Here is a 25,168-nt window from a genome sequence, read left to right on the forward strand (position 1 = left end):
TGACACCTCTGGGCTCTCTCCAAGGTCCAACCCTACGCTTATTAGAGAGATCCCAAAACTTGAAGTGCAGTCACTGAGTAGACCTGCTTAGGATTGCACTGCTGGTCTACCCACCGGTTGGGGTGGGGGGGCTGCCAAAAGCCAGGGCTGCACTCGTGACCCCCCCATCCAAGGATACTGCCTCAGGAAAATTGCCCGCATTCCCTCTGCCGATTTCCAAATCGGGCCCCTGCTTTGTTAGCCCCGATCCCCACTGATAAATTCCCCTTTCGGCCTTTTATAAGGAAGCCTGAAGAGGTCAGATTTCTGGTGAAAAGAAGCTTGGGAGGAGGGGGGTGCCCAGTTTGGCCCCGGTCCTGGCCAGCTCCGACCCTCGTCGCTCAGGGAATGCCTTTCCTACACTCCCGTCGCTGGCCTCTGCCCGCTCTTTCTCTGCCCATCTTTGAGTTTCGTGGGTGGCTTGTGGGACGTACTCCCTCTCTTCTAAGTTGGCGTGTATCTTGGCTTCCAAAGCCAGCCTTTGCCAGTCTTGGGGAAGGCACCAAAGCCGCCTCCTACGGTGCCTTGATCTTGGGCTGTGATCCTGTTACCGCCTGGTGCCCTTTGCCACCATGGCGGCCAAATGGTTTAAAGAATTCCCCTCCAACCTGAAAACTGTTTCAGAACGCACCAAACCCGGCAGCACCAACATGGGCAAACTAAGCGGCGCCTCCCGCAAGAGCCTGGCTCTGGCCGAACCGGGCACGGCTTCGCTGCCCGGGAAGAACCACAAAAACTCTGCCACCGAACTGGGCACTGCCCGGACGCTGCTTGCACCGGGGAAAGATGGCGGAGGTGGCAGGCTGTCGCGAGACAACCTCCAAGGCCTTCTGCAAGCCGCCGCAGGAAAGATGCGCAAGAATTCGCGAGTGGACGGGGCACCCGCAGAAGAGCTGGGACGGGGGGCACCCAAGGGCAATGCCACCTGCGGGACCTACATCGGTCGACTCATCAAAGTGGACGCCCACGACAAGAATGGGAAAAACTATCCCGGCCGTGCTCCAAGCCCCACTCCTGCACCCGTACCTGAACCAGAGAAGGCCAAACAGGATACGGTAAGGGCCTCTCTTGGGCCACGTCCTTTTGAGGGCGCCTATGTATATTTGCCTCACTTAGGAGTAGGCCGGACTCTCCCTTCTTCTCCCCCCACTCCACCCCAGCTGTAGAATTTTATGACTTGGTGACAGCTCTTTGCTGACATAACTTGGCGCCCGCTCTGCCTTTGGTGGCGGTATCCAATTAACCTTACTGTGACACCCTCTGCCTTGTGTCTTTCGTTCCCTTTAGTTCTCTCGCCTCTAATTCCTATGTACCCCATCCAAAAAAGAAGTTAATCTCTCACAAAAGAACATGAGCATTTGCTCCTTTCTGATCTCCTTGATCCTACCGTTAACTGCCTCTCTTTTGCAGGCCGCATCGTAAGTCTCTTATTACCCGGAGCTGCAACAAGAGAAAAAGTGAGGGGCAGGGATTAGTTTGAACAGAGGAAGGCTGGAGAGGAGGGTGTCCTTGAGTCTGGGGCTGGGGCAGCCTACGGGGCTTTGGGTGCAAATGTATGGAAATACAATAGAATCCTTAAGAAAAACTTTGGTACCAGGATTTCTCTTGCTCCTTAGCTTGAGTCTGGTTGCTATTTTGCTACATTTCTGCACCGTGTGCAGTTGGACCATTCGCTTGCTTGCTTTCTTGCTTACAGAGATCCAGTTTGGAGTAGTGGTTAAGAGCGTGGGACTCTAATCTGGAGAGCCGGGTTTGATTCCTCACTCCTCCACTTGAAGCCAGCTGGGTGACCTTGGGCTAGTCACAGTTCTCTGGAGCTCTCTCAGCCCTCTCTCATATTTAGTATACAGTCCACTCCTACCCCAAGATCTCTTTTGCATACACTATCCAGAAATGTATCCCCCATCCTGTATTTGTGCTTCACGTTTTTGTGGCCCAGATGTAATACGGTGCACTTACCTATGTTGAATTGCATCCTGTTCAGTTTGGTGTAGTGGTTAAGAGCGCAGGACTCTCTAATCTGGAGAGCCGGGTTTGATTCCCCGCTCCTCCACTTGAAGCCCTCTGGGTGACCTTGGGCTAGTCACAGCTCTCTGGAGCTCTCTCAGCCCCACCCACCTCACAGGGTGTTTTGTTGTGGGGATAATAATGACATACTTCATAAACCACTCTGAGCGGGCATTAAGTTGTCCTGAAGGGCGGTATATAAATCAAATGTTCTTGTTATTATTATTATTATTACTTATAGATCACAGGCTCAGAATGGATCACAACCTGATTAAAACACAATACGATATACAATAAATAACATATAGCTAAAAGCAATTTAAAACTGGCAGCAAAATTTAAACAGACAGCAGATTTCACAGTCCTGCAAGATGACTGGGTCTGCGGAGGCTAATATACGTCAATGAGCTAAAAACCAGGAGGGGGGTCCTCCCCCCACCCTTGGTAGGAGGCCGAGAAGAGGCCCGCCCGCCTTGACCACCAAAAGCCTGGTGAAACATCTCTGTTTTACAGCCCCGGTGGAATGCGAAAAGATCCCGCAGGGCCCAAGTTGTCTCAAACCGAGAGTTCCGCCACGTTGGGGCCAGGGCCGAGAAGGCCTTGGCCCTGTTCAAGGCAAGATGGATCTCCTTGGGGCCTGGTATCTTCAGATGTTTCCCTTCTGCGTGAAGTGCCCTCCAGGGTATTTAGGGTGAGAGGCGGTCCTGAAAGTATGCTGAACCCAGTCCGCTAAGGGCCTTAAAGGACAAGACCAGCACCTTGAACCTGATCCGGAACTCCACTGGGAGCCAGCTGGCGCAAGATAGGTGTCCTATGGGCCTGGAATGGCATCCCGGTCAAGAGCCATGCCACTGCATTCTCTCCCTCCTAATTCCTAGTAAAATTAACTGCCTTCGAGGGAGGTTGCCTGTTGCATCCCTGAGTGATTTGTTGTGCTTTCCTCATCTGCCTCTGCTTCAGGAAGGTAATTCCACAGCACCTTTTTAAAATCAAGCAAGTACTGTAGCGGAATTTCCAATCCTCAGGTGAGCTCTGCCTGTTACAACTCTGTATGATTTGGTGCCCTGACCATCTCCCTTTCCATTCAGGTGGTACATGCATTTCAGGGCCTCATGCAGGAACCTAAGGGTGACTTTGGGAGCAGGTACTCTTGCCCTATAAAAGCAAATATTTTCCGACGCGAGGTTGACCCATCCCCAGTTTTAATTCTCAAATTAAGAGTGCCTCGACTATTGAAAATGTGGGAAACGAGGCTGCTTCGTTGGGACCCTCAGAGGAGCCGTATCCCCCCGTTCTCCCTAGATTTTAAAATATTGCCTTTCTTTCCTCCTCCTGCCCCCAACCAAGGTTATCATCTTGGAAGATTATGCCGACCCTTATGATGCCAAACGCACCAAAGGGCAACGAGAGGCTGAGAGACTGGGGGAAAATGACGGCTACATGGAACCTTATGATGCCCAACAGATGATCACCGGTAGGTGCGCACGCGTTTGTTGGGTTGGGGGAAAGACAGCTTTGCCATTGCTGACCTGGGAGGCCACTGATGGACCATTAAAACAGCCAACAAAGATTTGGTTACTCAGCCAGTTGACATTTTAAAACACTATCCTTAGGGGGAAAAGAAAGTTATTTTAATCAACAAATTTGATACTCATTGCAGTGAAATTTCAGGTGGATGCTCTGCAGGGCTTTCTTTCTGGGAAAAGAGGTGGTGGAACTCTCAAGATGGAAATGAGGGAGAAACACATGGGCCCCCCTTACAAAACAGCCATTTCCTCCAGGGGAACGGATCTCTATCTGGAGATCGGGGGGGGGGGGCACCGGACGCGAGAGGTGCCGGAACTCCGTTCCACTGCGTTCCTGCTGAAAAAAAGCCCCGATGCTTTGTATCTGTTCCACTAATGCAATTCTTCTTTGTGCTGGTGGATGGCACCATTAACAGGACAGGTTTGTAGCATCCAACCTAAACATTTTGCAATGACGATTGACTAATTTGACAGAGGAAGACTCCCTGTGCCAGTAGAAGGCGCCGCTACTAGCAAAACAATTCCGTGGAATAAAACCCAAATGAATTTTTTTACTATAAATGTGAAAGCTTTCGGGCCAATTATTCCTACTTGGATGTATCTGTAGCGGTGGCATAGGGAAGGTTGAAAAACGTTGCTACGCTGTTGGATTGCCCGAGAGAGTTGCCCTGGATTTGCAGCAAGATTTTGGGGCAGGTGTCTTACTAACAAATGATACCATCGTGAGATTTAAAAAGGGAAGCTGCCATCTACACACAGATTTTCTTGGATTTGGGGGATATTTGATATTTGACCATGGCCAGACAATAGTCAGTTTACTGACATTATTTCACTGCTCAGTTTACTGGTGTGCTTATCCCAAACGAACAATTGATCCAGAGGAGTTAGCCGTGTTAGTCTGTAGTAGCAAAATAGTAAAGAGTCCAGTAGCACCTTTAAGACTAACCAACTTTATTGTAGCATAAGCTTTCGAGAGCCACAGCTCTCTTCATCAGATGCACTGACGAAGAGAGCTGTGGCTCTCAAAAGCTTATGCACTGACAGAGCTGTGGCTCTTGGAACCTTGTGCTACAATAAAGTTGGTTAGTCTTAAAGGTGCTCCTGGACTCTTGACTATTTTCCAAACGAACAAGGCATTGATTTTTCCCACCTTTTGTAGGGAGGTGGACTGCATTCACTGTTCCAGCCTTCATCAGGTTGGGAAAATAGAGTTCAAATCCTTCCCTGGCACTTCCCAAGCCTGTGTGTATATCCTCGGGCAAAGGTCAAAGGGAGAAAGTGTGCATAGTACCCAAAACTCCACACGTAGGCCTTCTCGAGATAGCAAAGGAAGTGGGAGAGAGAGCTTGGCATTTAGTAAACAAAAGCTGGCGCTCATTGTTCGACGGAAGAATAATCTTTACTGTTTCCTGTTTCGCTCCCTGTTAAAGCAATACCCCAGCAGCGAAATGCACACCAACAAAAGATGGTGTTCTTTGAAACTGTTTCACAAGCTCGCATTGCTGTACTCTTGAGCGCATTCAAAGCACATGATCGCGCTATCTGGTGCACATTTTTCAAAGTTTTATGAGCCCTTCACGACTGGTATTTTCTCTGCTGGGCCACCCGAGAGCTTTAATAATAACATAATAATATTCGATTTATATACCGCCCTTCAGGACAACTTAACGTCCACTCAGAGCGGTTTGCAAAGTATGTTGTTCTCTCCACGACAATCACCCTGTGAGGTGGGTCAGGCTGAGAGCAGAACCACAAGTGACAAAAGGCACAGATTGGACACTTGCCAGCTTCCCTCAAGTTTTGATGGGAAATGTAGGCAGCTTGGCGGAATGTTGGACAAGTGACAGTTGAAAAGGCCATTGGGCAGCAGTCAGAGAGCGAAGCTGCGAGACCAGGATGCCTACATTTCCCATCAAAACTTGAGGGAAGCAGACAAGTGTCCAATCTGTGCCTTTTGTCACTTGTGGTTCTGCTCTGAGAGAGCTCTGAGAGAGCTGTGACTGACCCAAGGTCACCCAGCTGGCTTCAAGTGGAGGAATGGGGAATCAAACCTGGCTCTCCAGATTAGAGTCCTGCCGCTCTTAACCGCCACACCAAACTTTTCCCTGCTGGGCCACTCGAGCTTTTTTAAAAAGGGGGTCATTAGTTAATGATCTTCTACAGAATGAGCATCTTCAGGATAGAAATTTTAAAAATATAAACGAACAGCTGGAAAGAAGAAGCTTTTGGGGAGGGCTCCGTGGCTAAGTTGTTTGCTTTGTGGGGAGGGTAGCGGGTCTCCAGGAGGGGTCTGGACTGTTCTCCAGACAACAGAGATCAGATTCCCTGGAGAAAATGGCTGTTTTTGGGGGGGTGGAGTCTATGGTGTTAGACCCTGCTGAGGTCACTTTTCAGGCTCCACCCCCAAATCTCCAGGAATTTCCGAACCCAAAATTGGCATACCTATTGCAGGAGGTGTGACGGAACACTGCTGTTTTTTATTTTTATTTTATTTTATTCATTTCAACAATAACAGTACAACAATACTGAAGATAACTATAAAATAGAGATAGTAAATTACAGTAAGGACTAGAACACTGCTGTTTTGAAGAGATGTCTGCTTGGGTACAGTAACTTCAGATCATCGTAAGATCACACACCGCAATTCTGAGAACAATTTCTTGCGAGTAAGGTCCACTAAATAACATGATCAAAAAGAGTCCAGTAGCACCTTTAAGACTAACCAATTTTATTGTAGCATAAGCTTTCGAGAATCAAGTTCTCTTGATTCTCGAAAGCTTATGCTACAATAAAATTGGTTAGTCTTAAAGGTGCTACTGGACTCTTTTTGATTTTGCTACTACAGACTTAACACGGCTAACTCCTCTGGATAAATAACATGAGACTTCTTTCACGGTAAACATGCATGGGATTGCATCGCAAGTGTAGTTGAAACAAGACTACCGCTTTTAATCTCACAGACATTGAGGGCCAACGCAAAATTTTGGCACAGCGGGGGCAGGCAGGGCATCAATGGGGAAAAATGACACCGGGGGGGGGTCAGGAAACTCGCCTCCCATTTCCTGCCTCTCTGCTGGGAAAGATAAGGCTGGGGCTGGTTTATTGTGGAATGAGGAGAAGAACAGCTGGTTTCGAAGAACCCATTTGGCAGCAGGTCAGTAGGTCCTGACCTTGCGGGGAAGTGGGGGTGGGATGGAGAGCTGCGATCTTAAATAATAAAAGGGAGCCATTCGCTTGTTTTAAAAAATTCATCCTCTGCCTCTCCAATTTCTGCTCAGGGTGGGTTAAGGGCCGTAGACTTCACCACGATGTTGCCTTACGTACTATCCATTGTCTTAAATATGTGCTGCTATAAGCGACTTGTGCTTCATGTGGTCTAATGTCCGTCCTAGAACTGATTATGTTCTGATCCAGTATTTCTTCAGCTCTGTATTGGATTTTTGCTAATGCTATATCTTTGTAAACTTGTATTTATTTGTCCTGTGGCATGGTTTATGGAAATATTCTTGATACTGACTGTACTGATCTCACATTGTGTAATCCGCCTTGAGTCTCAGTGAGAAAGGCGGACTATAAATGACATAAATAAAATGATGTAAAAACAAACGTCGGTGTCTTTATACCCCACTTTTTAGCTGGCTTAACACCCAAAGCAGCTTACAAATCAAATCTACTTTTTTTTAAAAAAAAATGAAAAACAGTCGCTGGTTTTTAGTGTTTTAGTGTTTCACGCGATGAAATGTTACAATGTTGGTGGAACATGGTTGAGACAGTTGCTAGAGATGGTCGGAGGAATTTCCAGCTGTGTGCCCCGTGGGGTCCCTGCCTCTGACCAAGAATCCCGTCCTGGCAGTCTGTCTGTCTTGTCTTTCTCTCTCTCTAGCTTTTTTATCCAGCCCACACTCCTAGGAGCTTGGGGTGGCTAAAGTAAAACTCCTCTTCTGTCCTTACAGCCACCATGTGAAGTAGGGGAGCCACTCCATCAACGTGGTCCAAGATCACCCAAAGTAATAACAATAACAACAATAACACCTGCGCTTATATACCACTCTTCTAGACAGATTAGTGCCCCACCCACAGCAGTGGGCAAGTTAGTGTTATTGTTATCCCCACAATACAGCCGGGGAGCTGGGACTGAGAGAAGTGGCTGACCCAAGGCCACCTACTGAGCTCATGGCAGTAGTGGGATTCGAACCAGTAGAGTGCTGATTCACAGCCAAACTACTTAACTACTGTGCTACAGCAGCTCTCGTCAGTGAGCATCTTGTTCAGCGGGGATTTATATCTCAGCCTCCTGAGTTTTAATCCAGGCCTAACCGCTGAGTTACCCCAGCTGTCAGAGGGGCTTTCTCAGGAGCACCCGGGGGTGGCTGAAACCTGGTAACGTTTGTCCACAAACATTTGTTCAAACCAGTTTGGTACAGCAGTTAAGAGCGGCAGGACTCTAATCTGGAGAGCCAGGTTTGATTCCCCACTCCTCCACTTGAAGCCAGCTGGGCGACCTTGGGTCAGTCACAGCTCTCTCAGAGCTCTCTCAGCCCCACCCACCTCACAGGGTGGTTGTCGTGGGGATAATAACAACACAATTTGTAAACTGCTCTGAATGGGCGTTAAGTTGTCCTGAAGGGTGGTGTATGAATCGAATGTTGTTATTATTCAATGCAAACTTTATCTGGGCCATAGATATCAATAAACACCCGCCAGAAAGGGCCACTGTCAGTGAAAAAGCTCCCGAAATGAACGTGTTCGTCTTCGAGGCGCTGCCAAGTCTCTTGTTTATTTGGGCTCTGGAGAACTCACGGAGCAATTCTTTCTGACAAAAAGTTGTACCAACCCTTCCTTAGTGGACAGGTGTTCTAGAATAAGGGAGCAGATATTGCTAGTTGGAAGTAAATCCAGTACCTTTATTGGCTTCTAGATTACTGATGTTGATGGAAGCGAGGTGAGGGGTAAAAGCCAGAGCTATTTAGGAATCATCACCTCATCCAACTTCCTGTTGTGGAAAGAAAATATAAATCCAATTGTCGCTTAGATTTTATATCCTGCTTTTTGACCAGAAGATCGGGCTTGCCTGGGCTGTCTAGGTCTGGGTTAATCGGCTTTTATAAAAGAGATGACAGAAGGACTGAAGAAGAGTTGTCTGTCAGTAACTTGTCAGCCATGATATGTAAATAGAACCTCCATGTGCAGAGGCAGTATATCACTGGATGCTTTAGGTAGATGGAATTGATCAGAGAACATCCATTGCCTTTATGCTGTTCTTATCACCTTCAAGAGGGATTTTGTGTGGGCCTGTACAGTTGTAAAATTATTAATAATAGTGCCTACCTTACAGGGATGTTGTGAGAGTTACCGAGATAATGTATAGGACATACTATACAGCCAAGTATTTTTCCCCTTAGACTATAGTACTTGTTTCATAAGGAAGGTTCTTGTGGTACCTAAGTGGGCATGTCTCTGTATTAGACACCTTTCTGACTTGCGCCATAATTATCCCTGTTTCCTCCAAAGAGTTGGGGGAAATTGCCCTTTATTTACAGCCACAGTTGGAGAAAGGAGCCCCTCTGGAGGAATAGTTGGCCTTTTGTATTCCAGCCTCATGCACTGTTTTGCCTTCATCCTTCAAACAAGCCTGCAGGGTAGGCTGATGCCCGTTCTAGAGCAAGCACAGGTTAAGATTTTCTTCTGCCTTCCCCGCCTTCAGAGAACCACAGCCTTTTTGGGAGTGGCCCCTTGACTCTGGAGCTCCATCCTTGTCATTGTCCGTCCAGCACTGGGCTTGCCCAGCTTTAGGCCGATTCATATTTTTGGCCAGGTTTTTAGTTGACTGGTTTTAATTAACGGTTTATATTTTTTGTGTATGTGTGTGTTTCCTCTTCTTTTCCATGTGCTTGTGTGCTCTTTTAGGTTTTTCTGTTGCTGATTTTTAGGGAGCTGCTATTCTTATTGTTACAAAGCTTAAAACCACCTTAGGAGCAATTAACTCTGCAGTTCTTAAAACTGTCTTTTCCCAAACTGCTTGCCACGAAAGTCTGTGGTCAAAACATACTCAGCTTATCTTTTAAATGATGATCAAGATCACGCCGTTTCAGTGATGTTGAGTTGATTGTCAATATCAGACATACAGGGAAGCTCCGCTTTTGAAATATTTTATGGAGGAACAAAGTCAGTTTCAGTAAATTTTCCACTCCGGAGAGCAGAAAGGAAGGATATCCAGCCACTAAATAATTTCATTGACTGTATTGTGCATGGTTGTATCGTAATAAATGGATTTAACGGTAATCAGAATGCTTAGATATATACAAAATTGACGAGTTATATAAATAGAAGACCAACAAGTGAATTTGAAGAGAAATGGGGGAATTACTTTGCTTATAAAGAATAGAATAAAAAAGATGTTGCAGTTTTATAAACTGGAATAAGATCACATACTGATCATTTTATAAATTGGAATAAGATCACATACTGACTTATAAGAGGTTACAGTCTAACGGGGGGAAATGTATGAATATATAATCAAATATATAATTGCTAAAATAGTTTGTAGATATGGAAACATTGATAAAGCTAGGGATAAGTAGAGAGGATTGCTATATTAATCAGTTACCTAAAGAGATAAGATGAAATAGTGTAGGAATAATGGAATGGGGAGTTTTTCCTTTTTGATTATTAATTTTTTATTACTAAGTATGGAGAAGGAGGTGGGAGGTGCTACGTATGTGTAGTATATAGTAATGGGACTTAACAGTTGCAATTTTTATTGCTATGTGGATAAATATTGAAAAAGATTACGTTTTTGTGCACTGTATTCTAAGAACTCTTGTAGCGATAAGTCGCAAAATCTTTTTGACCTTATTAACTTTTCCCTCCCCCTTTCTTCTTGTATCCCTGTTTTTTAACTTTGATAAAATAAAATAAAACATATTTTTTAAAAAAAGAATGCTTGATACATATTAATCAGGGCATACAAAACAGCCGTGTGCTGATCTTCCTCCATATTGTCTGTTCTAATTGGCAGCAGCCCTTTGGCATCTCTGATGGACGGTTCTCTTCCCAACACTGGCTATGCAAGATCTTTTAAACTGGCTGCAAAGCCGTAGCACTGAGCGATGCTCCCCTCCTGTAATATATTGCTTTATGCGGAATCAGACCATTGAACGATCTAGTTCAGTATCAGGGGTGATCCTGTGGGAAGGGTCTCTGGCGCAGAAAGGTCTTTCACAGTACCTGCTATCCAGAATCCGCAAGGAGGAGCTGTGGCTTAGTGGCAGAGCAGCTGCTTGGCATGCCAGAGGTACTTCACCTCCAGTTTCAGAGGATCTGGTGATGTGGCTGCCAGTAAGAGCAGGCAATATGGACTTTGGTAGAGCACTGGCCTGACTCAGTATAACAGCAAGCACAGCCTTGAACTTGAATGAATGAAGAAGTTACTATTTTTCCAGAACATCGTCATCGTAGTAGTAGTAGTAGTAGTAGTAGTAGTAGTAGTAGTAGTAGTAGTTGTTGTTACTGTTGTAACAACAACAACATTTGATTTATATACCGTTCTTCAGGGCAACTTAACACCCACTCAGAGTGATTTATGAAGTATTATTATCCTCACGACAATCACCCTGTGAGGTGGATGGAGCTGAGAGAGCTCTGAGGGAGCTGTGACTGACCCAAGGTCACCCAGCTGGCTTCAGATGGAGGAACGGGGAATCAAACCCGGTTGTCCAGATTAGAGTCCTGCTGCTCTTAACTACTATACCAAACTGGCTCTCTACTGGCTAATACACCCAGAGGAGTTAGCCATGTTAGTCTGTAGTCACAAAACAGTAAAGAGTCCAGTAGCACCCTTAAGACTAACCAACTTTATTGTAGCGTAAGCTTTTGAGAACCACAGCTCTCTTAATCAGATTGTAGCTTATGCTACAATAAAGTTGGTTAATCCTAAAGGTGCTACTGGATTCTTTACCATTTTACTGGTTCGTAGTAGTAATAGTAGTAGTAGTAGTAGTAGTAGTAGTAGTAGTAGTAGTAGTAGTAAACTCCGCTTATATGCCACTCTTCTAGACAGATTAGTGCCTCACCCAGAGCAGTGAACAAGTTAGTGTTGTTATTATCTGTAAAATCAAAAAGAGTCCAGTAGCACCTTTAAGACTAACCAATTTTATTGTAGCATAAGCTTTCGAGAATCACAGTTGTCTTCGTCAGATGCATCTGACAAAGAGAACTGTGATTCTCGAAAGCTTATGCTACAATAAAATTGGTTAGTCTTAAAGGTGCTACTGGACTCTTTTTGATTTTGCTACTACAGACTAACACGGCTAACTCCTCTGGATCTGTTATTATCTGTGATTCTTTGAGAAAGAAAAACTTGAAACGGTACCCGTGATCTCGACGACCCGTCATAAAGAATAAATGACAGCTTCACCTTTGGTTTTCGTTACAAAACACCATGGGCCAACTTCTGGGTTTTCCAACCCAGCCAGGTGACTTACGTATGGAATATTTATGAATGCACTCATTTTGAATGAATTATTGATGGCCTAGTCCCTTCATCATCCATGCTAGAAATTTTGGATGTATATGGATTTGTGCAATAACTATGTAATCTTGCAACAAAATATTTATAACGTACTTATTACTCAGCATGTGCACTTTATTATAACTTAACTAGCAATAAGGCCCGTTATTTGTGAAAAAGCAACAGGCCCGAGCAGCACTTCCCCCCCCCTGTGCCTCCCCCCATGGCATCAGTCGAGAAGGGGATCAGGGAAGAGATCGGAGGTTCCCTCCTCCTCTGGCCCCTTGGCCACCGCTTAGCTTGTGTGTGGCCCTCCCAAGGCCCCGTGGAGGTGGCAGGGAGCCCCATCTCCTGGCCACTCTATTTCCGGGCCTCTGGAGGCCCTGAGGAGGCAAACCATTTTGCCCTCGACTCACTTCTTATCCCCGTGTACTGCGCCCGCTCGGGGATAAGGAGTGAGTCGTTGGGAACACAGTTTGCCTTTTATATAGTAGGATAGCCGGGCATTCTACTATCAAGAGCTGTCATCTTAGTGCCATACTTACGTTTACCTGTTGATTATACTGTTGGCAAAAGCACTTTAAGAAAGATTTCTCGGGAGGTGGCTAGAGTGATGTTAAAAAAAAAACCTGTTCTGCTATCGTTACTAAGAATATGCAGTCTATATGTGGTATATGACATAGGATTTAAAAAGGATTGTTTTGTGATAGCCAAATTAAATTACTTGTACTCATATAGCTAGTTCGTTGATTGTTATGCTTAGTTAGGCTTCATTATAATTTTCTCTTTGATACTCTGATTCTGTCTGAGACGTGTGATCGATGATCTTAGCTGGCATTGAACGGGGGTTCTGCCGTAGACCACTGTCCCTCTTCAGGCATTTGTGCTTGATAAGTGTTTTGATTTTCTGTTCTATTTATTTACTTGCTTTTGCTCACTGCTGTGAGTTTCGCTACTTAAACGGCCATTAAGATAGTTGCTCATTTCAGCCGTCCAAATCATCCGGGAACGCTTGCTGCTGCAATCTAGGTCACGCTGCAAATTGCGACGGGGCATCTCTCAAAGGAAGATTTTTAATCATCGCGGAAGAGTGTGCGATGCCTTCCTCGCACCAGCTTCAAACGTGCACACTCGCACAAACAAAAAAACCCCACACCCAACCGGGCCACCTAGCAACCAAGCGGACATTTGTCGTGAGCTTGTGGGCCTCTGGCGTCCCCGCCCGGAGCTGTCACAGCTGGACAGAATAACAGGAAATGGCAGTGCTGGAAGCTGGAACTGAAGTGGAGCATTGTTGGTGGAGGTGGCATTAATTGTGGGACTCGGCACAGTATGGAAAAGTTTCCTGTGCCATCCGCTAGTGCCCTGTTTCTGATCTGTGCCCGTAGCCTGCCTGGATAGAGAGAGGGCTTGGCGACACAAGCCGTGCCCTGCAAATAATCCATGTTCCTGCCACTGCCCTGTGCAGGGTTTAGTTTGGGGGCAGAATTCAGCAGCCTGAAGTTCTCAGTTTATAATCTTGTAGCTTTATCTTTTAAAAAATTTTTCCCTGTGCAAAATTCACTTTGTGTGGATTGGGCCCTGCTCTATATGCCTTCTCTGCGTGAATTAAGGACATCTCTGGCAAGGAGGCCTTTTGTCTCTGAGATGCGGACTTTTGTTTTCCTCGGCAGCCTATAAAACTCCCCCATTCCAAAGGACAGATTTTTTTTTTTAAATGCCCTGGTTCAGACATAACATGAAAGCCGTTTATTTGGATTATGGTTTGTTTGTGAATCCAGAATTCAGCTTGCAGATCCAGGTTTTTCTCAAGAAACAATCAGTTCGTTATTTTACCTGGAGCCTCTGGGGAGTGTGTGAGGGGTGGAAGAACAGGAATGGTTAGAAATATTTCCCAGCATGGATATTCGGGATATCTGTGTTCATGTGGTGGAGAGTGCCATCAAGCCATAGCTGACTTATGGCGACCCCTGGTGGGGTTTTCATGGCAAGAGACTAACAGGTGGTTTGCCATTGCCTGCCTCTGCAATCCTGGTCTTCGTTGGAGGTCTCCCATCCAATTACTAACCAAGGCTGACCCTGCTTAGCTTCTGAGATCTGAGAAGATCAGGCTCACCTGGGCTATCCAGATCGGGGCATCTGTGTTCATACAGCACTTGAAATCATAGCGAAGACAACTGTGTTTAATAAACCAACTTCAGACTCTGGTTGCAAATCCCGGCTGGATGGAACCTAACTAACCGTTGTTAGTGGAATAGTCTGTGTTCAGATGATCATGCTAACCAGCTAGTTAAATAATTCAATCCTGGTTGTTCATAACATTTAAACTTTGCCGTTTGTGTTGCTGTTTTTTAAAAATTTATTATTTCGTTTCTTAAAAATTCCTGCCCTCCTCCTGAAAGCTCAGGGCAGCTTACAAGGTTCTTCCCTCCTCCTTTTGTCTTTGCGACAACCCTGCGAGGTAGGTTAGGCTGAAAGACAGCAATTGGGCCATCGAGCTTGAACAAGCAAAAAAGAGAAACAACTGCAACAGAAATAAAAGCAAAAAGATAAAGAATTGCAACAAAACAATACCTGTACGACTAAAAAAACCTCCAAAACTACAATGTAAAAACCTTAAAATCTATTCCTGAACTAATAGAATTTTCCTCCATAGAAGACTAATATACATTTCAGAAGCAGAAATAGTAAAAATAGTAAACATCTACAGATAAATGCACAATAACCCTTTCTTTACAAAACACAGGGGGAAAAGGAAAATGCATTTCGACCGTTGTCTTCAGTATACAAAGATAAATATGCAATATACAAAGATAAAAGTATTACAAAAAATGCATAATAAACAAGAGCCATGGCTGGTCTGCACCAAAGATTAAAACCTCATTTTGGAAGCTGTATATTGTAAAATAAATTGCCTCAATGGCAGGAGGAGAACTATAAAGCTTCTGTACATGATATCCAGTCCTGGCTCCACCAACATTTCTTGCCAAACCTACACTTGGAGCTTAGCAGACCTGCCCTTTGTTTATTAAGCATTCTTTGCCATTTTTTTGTCCAAACACATTTGGTCTCCCCCCCCCCCCCGCCCCCCATGTTTTGTAAATAAAGGGGTATTGTGTATTTATCCGTAGATGTATACTATTTTTTACTATTCCTGTTTTTAAAATGCCCATTGACTTTGATAACAGAATGGGGGTTTGAACCTTGTCTCCTCACTCTCACAGTGAAATGCTAAGCAGAGTGACTCCAGTCTGAACCCATTGGAATTAGTGGGCTTAGACAGGAGTCACTCTGCTTAGGATTTCACTGCCAGTCTGTTCTCCTAACGAAACCATTAACATGGATATTGATTGATTGATTGATTGATTGATTTCATTTATACCTTGCCTTTCCCCCCGATGGGGACCAATGTGGCTTTCGTTGTTCTCCTTTGTTCTGTTCTCACAACAATCCTGTGAAGTAGGTTAGGCTGAGACTGGCCCATAGTCACCAGACAAGATTCCCATGGCAGAGTGGAGATTCGAACCTGGCTTTCTGGGATCCTAGTCCAGCACCCTAACCACTACACCACACTGTCTCTCTCACAAATGTGCAATGTTCTTACCATCCTTTTTGTTTCTCTTCCAGAAATCCGGAGGCGGGGCTCCAAGGATCCTCTGGTCAAAGCCATCCTACTCCTAGATGAGCCAACAGAACCGGGGCCCAAGGGAGATCCTAACATCAAGCGCCAAGCGGCCAAAGCCCCACAGCTATACGACACCCCCTATGAGCCCGCGGAGGCAGCTGGCCCCAAGCCGGAAGCCCGGCTGCCAGAAAACGATGAACGGCCACCAGCTGAGTACGAGCAGCCTTGGGAGTGGAAGAAGGACCAGATTGTGAAAGCTCTTTCAGGTATAGTCGGTGGGAGTGTCGGAATTACAAATATTGAATTGTTTGGTCACCTGTGGCGAGTTGAGAATCACCTCCAGGCAACTATGGAGGTTTTGCTAGTTTGTTCTTATAAATAGGACAGGTGAAGAGAAACTTGAGTGCTAGGAACTTTCTTGAAATTATTTGCAGAGCTGGGTTGAATAAGGAAACAAGCATCCCCCCCCACCTTTTTTCTTGTAGGGCTCCTGTGCCTTTAACTATGTGACAGGCAGGAATTCAATAGGGGAAGCGATCGGGAGAAACAACAGGTGCCGTCCCTGGTGCTGGTGTGTGCTGTACCGCTCTAGACACCCAAAGACGTGGCTAAGCTGTAGCCCATGGCTAAGCTGGCCAGCATCTTTTCCTCGTAGGGCTCCTTTCTCTTTAATAGCAGTAGGTGGCCAAAATATTTCCAAGAATGGATGAACAGGGATGGAGAAAGCATCACCTGTTGAATGTTGACCTGCAACTTCACCCATACTGGAATTTGTCCACTTTGGAATGATACAAGGAATGGTTCTCCTTTGTGTTGAGGGCAGCCCACACTCCATGGGTTCACACAACCACAGGGTCTGCATAGTCTGCTGTTACTTCCGGCTGGGACAGAGGGACAGTATAGCAGCTCTTCCTAGCATATAACTCCATTAACCAAGCCAAAGCAACCTTCTATGCATCCTCGGTTTGGCTTAGAATCTGATATCTTCCATGCTCATTTCAGTGTGCAAGTAGTTTATTTTCTTATTTATTTATGTTATTTATAATCCACCTTTCTTACTGAGACTCAAAGGGAATCACACCATGCAAATAAGAAAATCTCGGTTGGACAGCTCTCCTTGCTCATCTGTTCCTTCCTCCTTGCCGTGACACTTCCCTGGCAGGAGTGGGGGAAATACAAAACAAGTTCCAAATCAAGCACCAATCCATATGCAAAAGATCCTCCTCAGGATACAGTGAAGCCTCCCGCCATTAGCATTCCACACCCTGGGAAACTCTTACAGGATGACTCAGCCCAAACCCACCTTCCTGAGTAGATATAAATTACCTGCCAACATCTTTTCTGCACTGTGACACTGAGAGATCTCTGTCTTTTGGTGCTGCACCTCTGAAGACGCCAGCCACAGCTGCTGGCGAAACGTCAGGAACTACAATGCCAAGACCACGGCTATACAGCCCGGAAAATCCACAACAAACGAAGTTCCAAATTATTTGACATTCTAGACTCCAAGTTGCAATCCCTGCCCCATGATGAATAAATATTTAAATAAATTGGGGCTCTGGGGGACTTAAGGTATTCGAGCAGGACAGAGGCTTCCTACCACATCCTATATAAAAGGCGAGCCATACTGGCGACGTTTTTTATCCCCACGCAGGCGCACTTGCATGACCCTCTGCAGAGATAAAAGGTGAGTCCTCGGCAACACGGCTTGCCGAGGAGGACCCAGCAGGCCGCTGGACCAGTGCAGTGGAGTAGCCACTGCAGGGCCTTGTGAGGGCCACACTGGGCCTCTGGGCCACCTCAGATAGGGTTGCCCCTCTCCCACCTTCCACCCCCACCCCTGCTTACCTGGCCGACGGGGAAAGGTGGGGGACTGCCTCACGGCACACTCCCTGATGGTGTGGTGTGCTCCTGCGCGCTGCAGTAGGCCACTCCAGGACCACCCCCCAGCACTCCCAGGCCCGCAGCCGCCCAATCCACCCTGAATTAGGACTAGATTGGGCAGCTACGGAGCACTCCACCACCTTTCCGCCCCCCCCCCCCCAGCAGCACTCCCGGCCCACAGCTGCCTAGATTGGGGCCGGATTGGGTGGATGTGGAGCGCAGGAGTGCTCCACTGCCCTTCTTGCTCCACACTCCCTGGCCCGCAGCCACCCGAGCCAGCCTGAATCAGGGCCAGATCGGGCAGCTGTGGAACACCGGAGCGCTCCAGGGCCCATTGCGCTCCCCCCCAACAGCACTCCTGGTCTCTGCAGCGGCTCGATTCAGCACACTGCGGAGCGTAGCCAAATCCGTTTTCTAGAGACCGTTGTATTTTTCCCCCACAACGGGCTTTGTTGCTAGTCTTTATGATTCACTATTCTGGTTTGGCTCTCTTCCAGTCACCTTCCTCTAGGGTTGTGGGTGATTCCGCCCCATCTCTGCCATTATTTGTGCTGCAGAGGCAGGACAGAGTGCCTTGCCCTCCAAGGAGGATGCCAGTTGCAACTCGGCATGAGTCAATGCTCTGGTTTTGCTCCCTTCTAATGAACTTTTGGTGGAGGGCAGATACTTCTTTTACATGCGTCCGTGGGGTACAGCTGGCATATTTGATGACTCCCAGTGCAGCCCCAGCCAAACGGAGTCTCAAATCAGCAGAGAAGCAGCAAGTTCCTACACACTAGATCCAAAGGTCCAGCATCCTTGTTCCAGCAGTGTTTCAAGGAAGCCTGTGTGCAAGGTGCGAAGGCTCTTTCCCCCCCCCCCCACACACACACTGTTTGTTTCCAGCCCCTTGTGTTTTGGGGTATACTGCCCTTAGACGTGGAGGTTCCATTTATCTGTCATGGCTAACCACGGCTAAAACCTCCCTTCCCCTACAAATTTAACTAGCCCTTTTTAGAAACTGTGGCCAACCTTCAACTCCAGAGCCCCTTGGAGGTACAGGAGTTACCCTGCTCTTGATGCCGTCTCCTTCTGTCTTCCAGTCCAGTTTGAGAACTCGGAACGACCCGCCGCGTCCAAAGAAGAGGCACAAGCCCCACCGCGCCAACAGCATCACCGCCAGAGGAGCTGGCCCTCCAAGATGGTGAAGCCCACGGTGGCCGCAGAGCTTGGCCCTGACACAGAGCTTGTGGATCCTGCCCTAGCCCTGGAGAAACAGCCGTGAGTCACTTTCTTTTGTCCGGGGCGGAGAGCAGGAACTGCAGATCTTGGCAAAGAGACACGAACAGCTGCTGGTTTTCTACCTGCTGGTGGAGAGTGCCCTCAAGTCATAGCTGACTTATAGCAACCCCTGGTGGGGTTTTCGTGGCAGGAGCCTCTACATGTTACTAAGTATCTAGGGATGTGCAAGTGAACCTCGTTATTTATTTATTTATATTCCACCTTTCTCAGTGAGACTCAAGGCGGATTACAGAGTGTGAGATCAGTACGATCAGTGGCAAGGACAAGGGCAGGCATTTCCATACAGTGTCAAGGACATTTCCATGAACAATGTCACGGGGTAAATGAATACAAGTTTACAAAGACAGAGCCTTGGCAAGGATTAGTCTTGCACTAACCACTACACCAGCTGGCTCTCTAAAAACCTTGCAAATCGAAAACTAGCAAAAAGCAAAGCAGGCTAACGTGGGAGGGGCTTTTCCCTGCTGTGCTTTGCAAAATGGATGCAAACCCCCCCCCCCAATTGGCATTACAAAATTTACAATATTTTTACTATATATTTAATTTTACACTTTGGGGGGGGGCGATAGGATCCCTAAAGCCTTTTGGGTCTTTTCTGAAACGAATTTTTGAGATCAGACACATGCACGAATGAGCCTTGTAAAACAGAAGAACTCCGTTCCCTTCTTTGAGTATCAGTGATACGGCAGGAGGAAGGAGAGTTAAATCTTCTCCACCGCTCTGCCAGCCCTGATCCAAAATGGAGCTCCCCGCTCAGCTGGTATTTCCATTTTTTTTAATGGTAGGAGGATCCATTTGTAGCTCCTCCCACTTTGCACCATCAGACTATAGCTGGAGGCGCACGTGATTAAAAGCTGAGCAGCCCCAAAGGTCCCTGCACCTAGAAAACTAGCTTAGCAGGGAGAAGGGGTGTAGTTTATCTTTCTCCTTGGCACGTACGTAAAAATGAGGTTTCTATGTGTGTGCACATGGCTCCTTTATGTGGATCCCTTTCTGCTGTCTGAAGAAATACAGCTCAGTATTAACTAGATATATTTGAGGAGGGGGGATCGTACCATCTTCCAGGTAGACTATAGTTGATCTTTTTCCCTTTTGCTTTGAATGAAACATTGAGTACATAACATAAGTAGAGCTGTGGTTACTTACCGTAGCTAGTAGCTACTGCTGGACCTGATCCTCCATGAATCTTTGTAGCCCCCCTTTTAAAGCTATCTATGCTTATGGAGATTACTACTACCATTGGCAGGGAATTCCACAGTTGACTTTCTCGTTGAATAAAGAACTATTTCCTTTTGTCTGTCCCGTACCTATTGTCCATCAACTTGTCCATTAAAAATGGGAGAGGGAAAAAAAGTTCTCTCTATCCTCTCTGTCCTCCCCGTGCACAGTTTTATAAACTTCTATCCGATCCCGTCAGCCGTCTTTTTTCTAGACTCAAAAGTCCCAGAGAAGTGGACATAAAATGTTTATAAAGTTATGAATGCGGCCTGCAAAGAGAGACCGTTAAGAATGAATTGCTCTCTTTCCAAGGGCTGGAACGCAGGGCCATTCGGTGAATGAACCCACCGGCAGGAAGTTCAAGGACGCACAAAGGGAAGCTCTTAAATGAAACGATGGAATTAATTGCCATGGGATGTTGCTATGGCCACTCTGATAAGTAGCTTTCGAAAGAGAAAAAAAATAATAAAGGGATTAGACAGATTTAGGGCGAATGCGTCTATCGACAGTTCTCAGGCGTGCGAACTAAAAATAGAACCTCCATATTCAAAGGCACAATACCTCTGATGATAACCAGATGTTGGTGGCAAATCTCAAGCCCGAGTTGATTCCGTTAGACTCTCCTTTAGAGTTCCCCCGGGGGCATTTGGTTGGACGCTGCATTCCTCGGGGGTCGCTTCATATTGAGAAAACAGGACGGGGTGGGGGAGGCTTAAGCCCCCCATGGCTGCAATCTGAACCCTCCCCTCTGAATAAATAAAAGTGAATCCTAAGAGTTCAACGTAGTGACCTCTCAGATGTCATGTGTAGAACTGCCCTTAAATTTCAGAAGACAGGATCTCCTAGTTATTAGCCGTGATAGCTAATGTTCAGGGCCAGGTCACTTGGATGAATGGGTTTTACTCCAAGGAAGCTGTTCTTGCCTTCTGAATAGTGGCTAATGCGTAAAAGGACTGTGTCTTCCCTCAGAATATGGTTCTAGGATGGGATGGGCAGTTCCCCGTTAAAAGCCTCCTTCAGACGCTTGCTCTGTCCTTCCCACACAGTTGGTTTCACGGTGCTATCACACGAGCGGAAGCTGAGAGCCGGTTACAGCCATGCAAGGAAGCAGGATACTTGGTGCGGACCAGCGAGACGGGCACCAGCAAATACTCCATTGCGCTGAAGTGAGTGTTGGTAAGGGGGGTGGGGAAGGCTGGGGGACGTTCGAGAAGGGCTTCGGTTCGATCGGGCATGACGGAGAGCAAGACTGCACAGGGTGTTAGGGAAGGGGCGATATGGGACAGGAAGGCGAGGCTAGGGAAGAGGAGATTGGGGTGAGGAAGGCGGGGCTAGGGGATGGGTTATTCAGGTCAGGAAGGCGGGGCTAGGGGATGGGCAGGTCAGGAAGGCGGGGCTAGGGAGAGGCGATTTGGGTCAGGAAGGCGGGGCTAGAGGATGGGATGTTCAGGTCAGGAAGGCAGGTCTAGGGAGAGGCAATTTGGGTCAGGAAGGCGGGGCTAGAGGATGGGATGTTCAGGTCAGGAAGACGGGGCTAGGGAGAGGTGATTTGGGTCAGGAAGGCGGGGCTAGGGGTGGGCTGTTCAAGTCAGGAAGGCGGGGCTAGGGAGAGGTGATTTGGGTCAGGAAGGCAGGGCTAGGGGATGGGCAGGTCAGGAAGGCAGGTCTAGGGAGAGGCGATTTGGGTCAGGAAGGCGGGGCTAGAGGATGGGATGTTCAGGTCAGGAAGGCAGGTCTAGGGAGAGGTGATTTGGGTCAGGAAGGCGGGGCTAGAGGATGGGATGTTCAGGTCAGGAAGGCAGGTCTAGGGAGAGGTGATTTGGGTCAGGAAGGCGGGGCTAGAGGATGGGATGTTCAGGTCAGGAAGGCGGGGCTAGGGAGAGGCGATTTGGGTCAGGAAGGCGGGGCTAGGGAGAGGCGATTTGGGTCAGGAAGGCGGGGCTAGAGGATGGGATGTTCAGGTCAGGAAGGCGGGGCTAGGGAGAGGTGATTTGGGTCTGGAAAGTGGTGCTCAGCCAGATTGGCAGGCCCCTCTCCCCTGCGCCTCATGGTTGCATTTCTTTAAAGAAAATGTTGGGGGACCCAGGAGCAGATCTTTTGCAAACACATTTGATTCCTCAATTCAATTAGTACCAGCATGCAGGGGTTTTTTTGTTTGTTTGTTTTTGTGGTGCCAGTTGAACCCCAGGCAGTGTAAGCAAAACGCCAGCACATGGCACGGGACCTGCGGTCAGGGTTTTTAAGTGAGACAAGCAGGAAGTGGGGAGAGAAAATGGAGTTGGGGATGAGGGCAGCTCAAGAAGCAGGACAGTAATCAATTATGAAACAGGTTGGCAGAGGGAGAAACAGAGCACCCTTGAGCATGTGCAGAGTGCTATTCTCTCCTAGTGGCATCTAAACCTCTTGTGGACACTGTGAAACTAGCACCATGCCCCACAGAGACATTATGCCACATTTGGTCCTTGCAGTGAAGGTGCCTCTGAGCATGTACATGGTGCTTTTGCTTTGTCTCCCTCAACCAAGGGTGCTGTATCCGTGTACACTTAGAATTCTGGGCTTCTTTCCTGAGCAGGGTGGGACGGCTCTCGTGCAGGGTTGAGCCCTGGCACTGTTCAGTACTGCCCCCCTCCCCCCCCCCCGGCAGCTTTTCAGTGGGGCTGCTCTCTTCTCTAAACCTACAAGAGTGGTCAGAAAGGGAGATTCTCCTCTCCCCCCCCCCCCTCCCATTCCCACACCCTTTGGCCTTTCTATTCCTGCTACCCAGCTCTGGCTCACCAGTGGAGGATCACTGGCTGGGGTGCGGCCCACACTTCCTTCCTCAGGATGCTGAGCCCCTGCCGTTGAAACAATCAGAGCAGAGAAAGGAAGGGATTTTTAAAAAAAATATAAGAGAGGCATTGAGTTGGTACAGGGGAAGGGCTGGCTGGTAGGTAGCCTGCAGCCAGGTTTCTGGAAGGCGGGATGACGCCACACTTGGCTGGTTTTTGACAGGTCCTCGTTCAGATAAGAGGCACAGAGGGAGACTTGTCTTGGCAGTAGTAAGTGCAAAAAGGATCTAGGGGTCTTAGTGGACGGGACACCGGACACGAGTCAGCAGTGTGATGTGGTCGCTTAAAAAGGTAAATGTGATTTGGGGATGTATCAACAGAAGTATAGTGTCCCGATCAGGCAAAGTGATGGTATCGCTCTACTCTGCTCTGGTTAGGCCTCACCTAGAGTAGTGTGTTCAGTTTTGGGCACCGCAACTTAAGAAGAATGTAGATAAGTTGGAACGAGTCCAGAGGAGGGCAACGAAGATGGTGAGGGGTCTGGAGACCAAGTCCTATGAGGAAAGATTGAAGGAGTTGGGTATGTTTAGCCTGGAGAGGAGACGATTGAGAGGTGATATGATAACCATCTTCAAGTACTTGAAGGGCTGCCATATAAAGAATGGCATGGAGTTGTTTTTCATTGCCCCAGAAGGTCAGACCAAAACCAACGTGTTGAAATTAAATCAAAAGAGGTTTCGGCTAAACATAGGAAGAATTATGGTTGTTGTGGGTTTTCCGGGCTGTATTGCCGTGGTCTTGGCATTGTAGTTCCTGACGTTTCACCAGCAGCTGTGGCTGGCATCTTCAGAGGTGTAGCACCAAAAGACAGAGATCTCTCAGTGTGCCAGCCACAGCTGCTGGCGAAACGTCAGGAACTACAATGCCAAGACCACGGCAATACAGCCCTGAAAACCCACAACAGCCTTCGTTCTCCGGCCGTGAAAGCCTTCGACAATACATAGGAAGAACTTCCAGACAGCACAGTCCCTCAGTGGAACAGGCTTCCTCGGGAGGTGGTGGGCTCTCCTTTGGCGGTTTTTAAGCAGAGGCTAGGTGACCACTGGACAGCCATGCTGATTCTGTGAACCTGGGCAGATCATGAGAGGGCGGGCAGGAAGGGTTACATCAGTGCTTAGTTCTCGTGGCCCCTTCTTACATGCCCAGGGTAATGCCAATCGCCACTTTGGGGTCAGGAAGCAATTTTCCCCAGGCCAGTTTGGCTAGGGATCTTGATGGTATTTTGCCATCTTCTGGGCATGGAGTAAAGGTCCCTGGAGGAGTAGTTCTTGATTTCCTGCCTTGTGCAGGGGGTTGGACTAGATAGCCCTGGAGATCCCTTCCAACTCTGTGATTCTAAGCAGTTGGAATTCAGAACTGGGGTTTGTATATCTCTGCCCTCAAAATAAAAACACGCCCCCCCCCCCCAATCTTAGACCCAGCCAAAGAGTGACTGTACCAGAGGTCTTAGAATCGTGTCCAGACCAGGGAATTCTCCAGGACGATGCCTCTGGACTTTCTTTGCTGAAATACCTACAAAGAAAGAATGCAATTCTGGCTCATTCCCTGGCGCTACCTCTCCAGGGAGCAGGCTGAGCTAACCGTCGAGTCTCTGTGTGGCAAAGGTGATGGAACCAGGGTAAACGAGGATTTGAGTGGTCATCCGGAAGCCAAATCCTGGTTTGGCAAGCTAACCATAATTAAAAGTCGAGCGTGGTTTTGCATAGCATCGGATTCCACCCACCCAACCGCCTTCCAGCCGGAGAACACCAAGCTAGACAAACCAGGACCCTGGCTCGGCATACTTCACCTTTGTTCTTTTCCTCTTCCCCAGGACAAGCCAGGGCTGCGTTCACATCATTGTCGCCCAGACGAAAGATCACAAGTATACCCTCAACCAGACGGGCGGCCTTTTCGACAGCGTCCCCGAGGTGGTGTGCTACTATTCCACCGAGAAACTGCCTTTCAAAGGCGCTGAGCACATGACCTTGCGGCACCCAGTTCCAATCCCCGGCAAGAACCACTAGCCCTGCGCATTAGAACTGGTTGGAGAAATGGCAGGGCAGATGTACCTTGATGCTCACGTTCCACCCACAGAACAACCACGGATCATGGCCGTCTTCCTCCTCACGTCGCCCAAAATACAAACTTGTCACCGCCCTCTTCCCTTCCTTGCTCGAGAGCTGGGAATCGCTGCCACCTTGCTGTTTTGTGCATTTCTCTTCTAGTTAATCTTGTTCTGACGGTGATTAAAATGGGAGGGGGCCCTGTC

At 47.5% G+C, this 25,168-nt stretch overlaps 2 protein-coding genes across 2 annotated transcripts in view; one reads left to right on the forward strand and one right to left on the reverse strand.

Annotated features, from left to right (window-relative positions):
- The window catches only part of TDRD10 (tudor domain containing 10), a 50,262-nt gene extending 49,649 nt beyond the window's left edge, over positions 1-613 (reverse strand). The window contains exon 1 of the mRNA XM_054973294.1: positions 591-613. Coding sequence (XP_054829269.1) covers positions 591-613 — 23 coding nt within the window. The remainder of the gene's footprint in view (positions 1-590) is intronic.
- Positions 1-25,168, forward strand: SHE (Src homology 2 domain containing E). Its single transcript, XM_054986829.1, has 6 exons — positions 1-1,094; positions 3,394-3,520; positions 15,709-15,972; positions 18,673-18,850; positions 21,136-21,255; positions 24,731-25,168. Exons 1-6 carry the CDS (start codon positions 612-614, stop codon positions 24,921-24,923), a joined length of 1,365 nt encoding a protein of 454 aa, XP_054842804.1. The 5' UTR covers positions 1-611; the 3' UTR covers positions 24,924-25,168.

This window comes from Eublepharis macularius, chromosome 1, assembly GCF_028583425.1.
Source record: "Eublepharis macularius isolate TG4126 chromosome 1, MPM_Emac_v1.0, whole genome shotgun sequence".
NCBI lineage: Eukaryota > Metazoa > Chordata > Lepidosauria > Squamata > Eublepharidae > Eublepharis > Eublepharis macularius.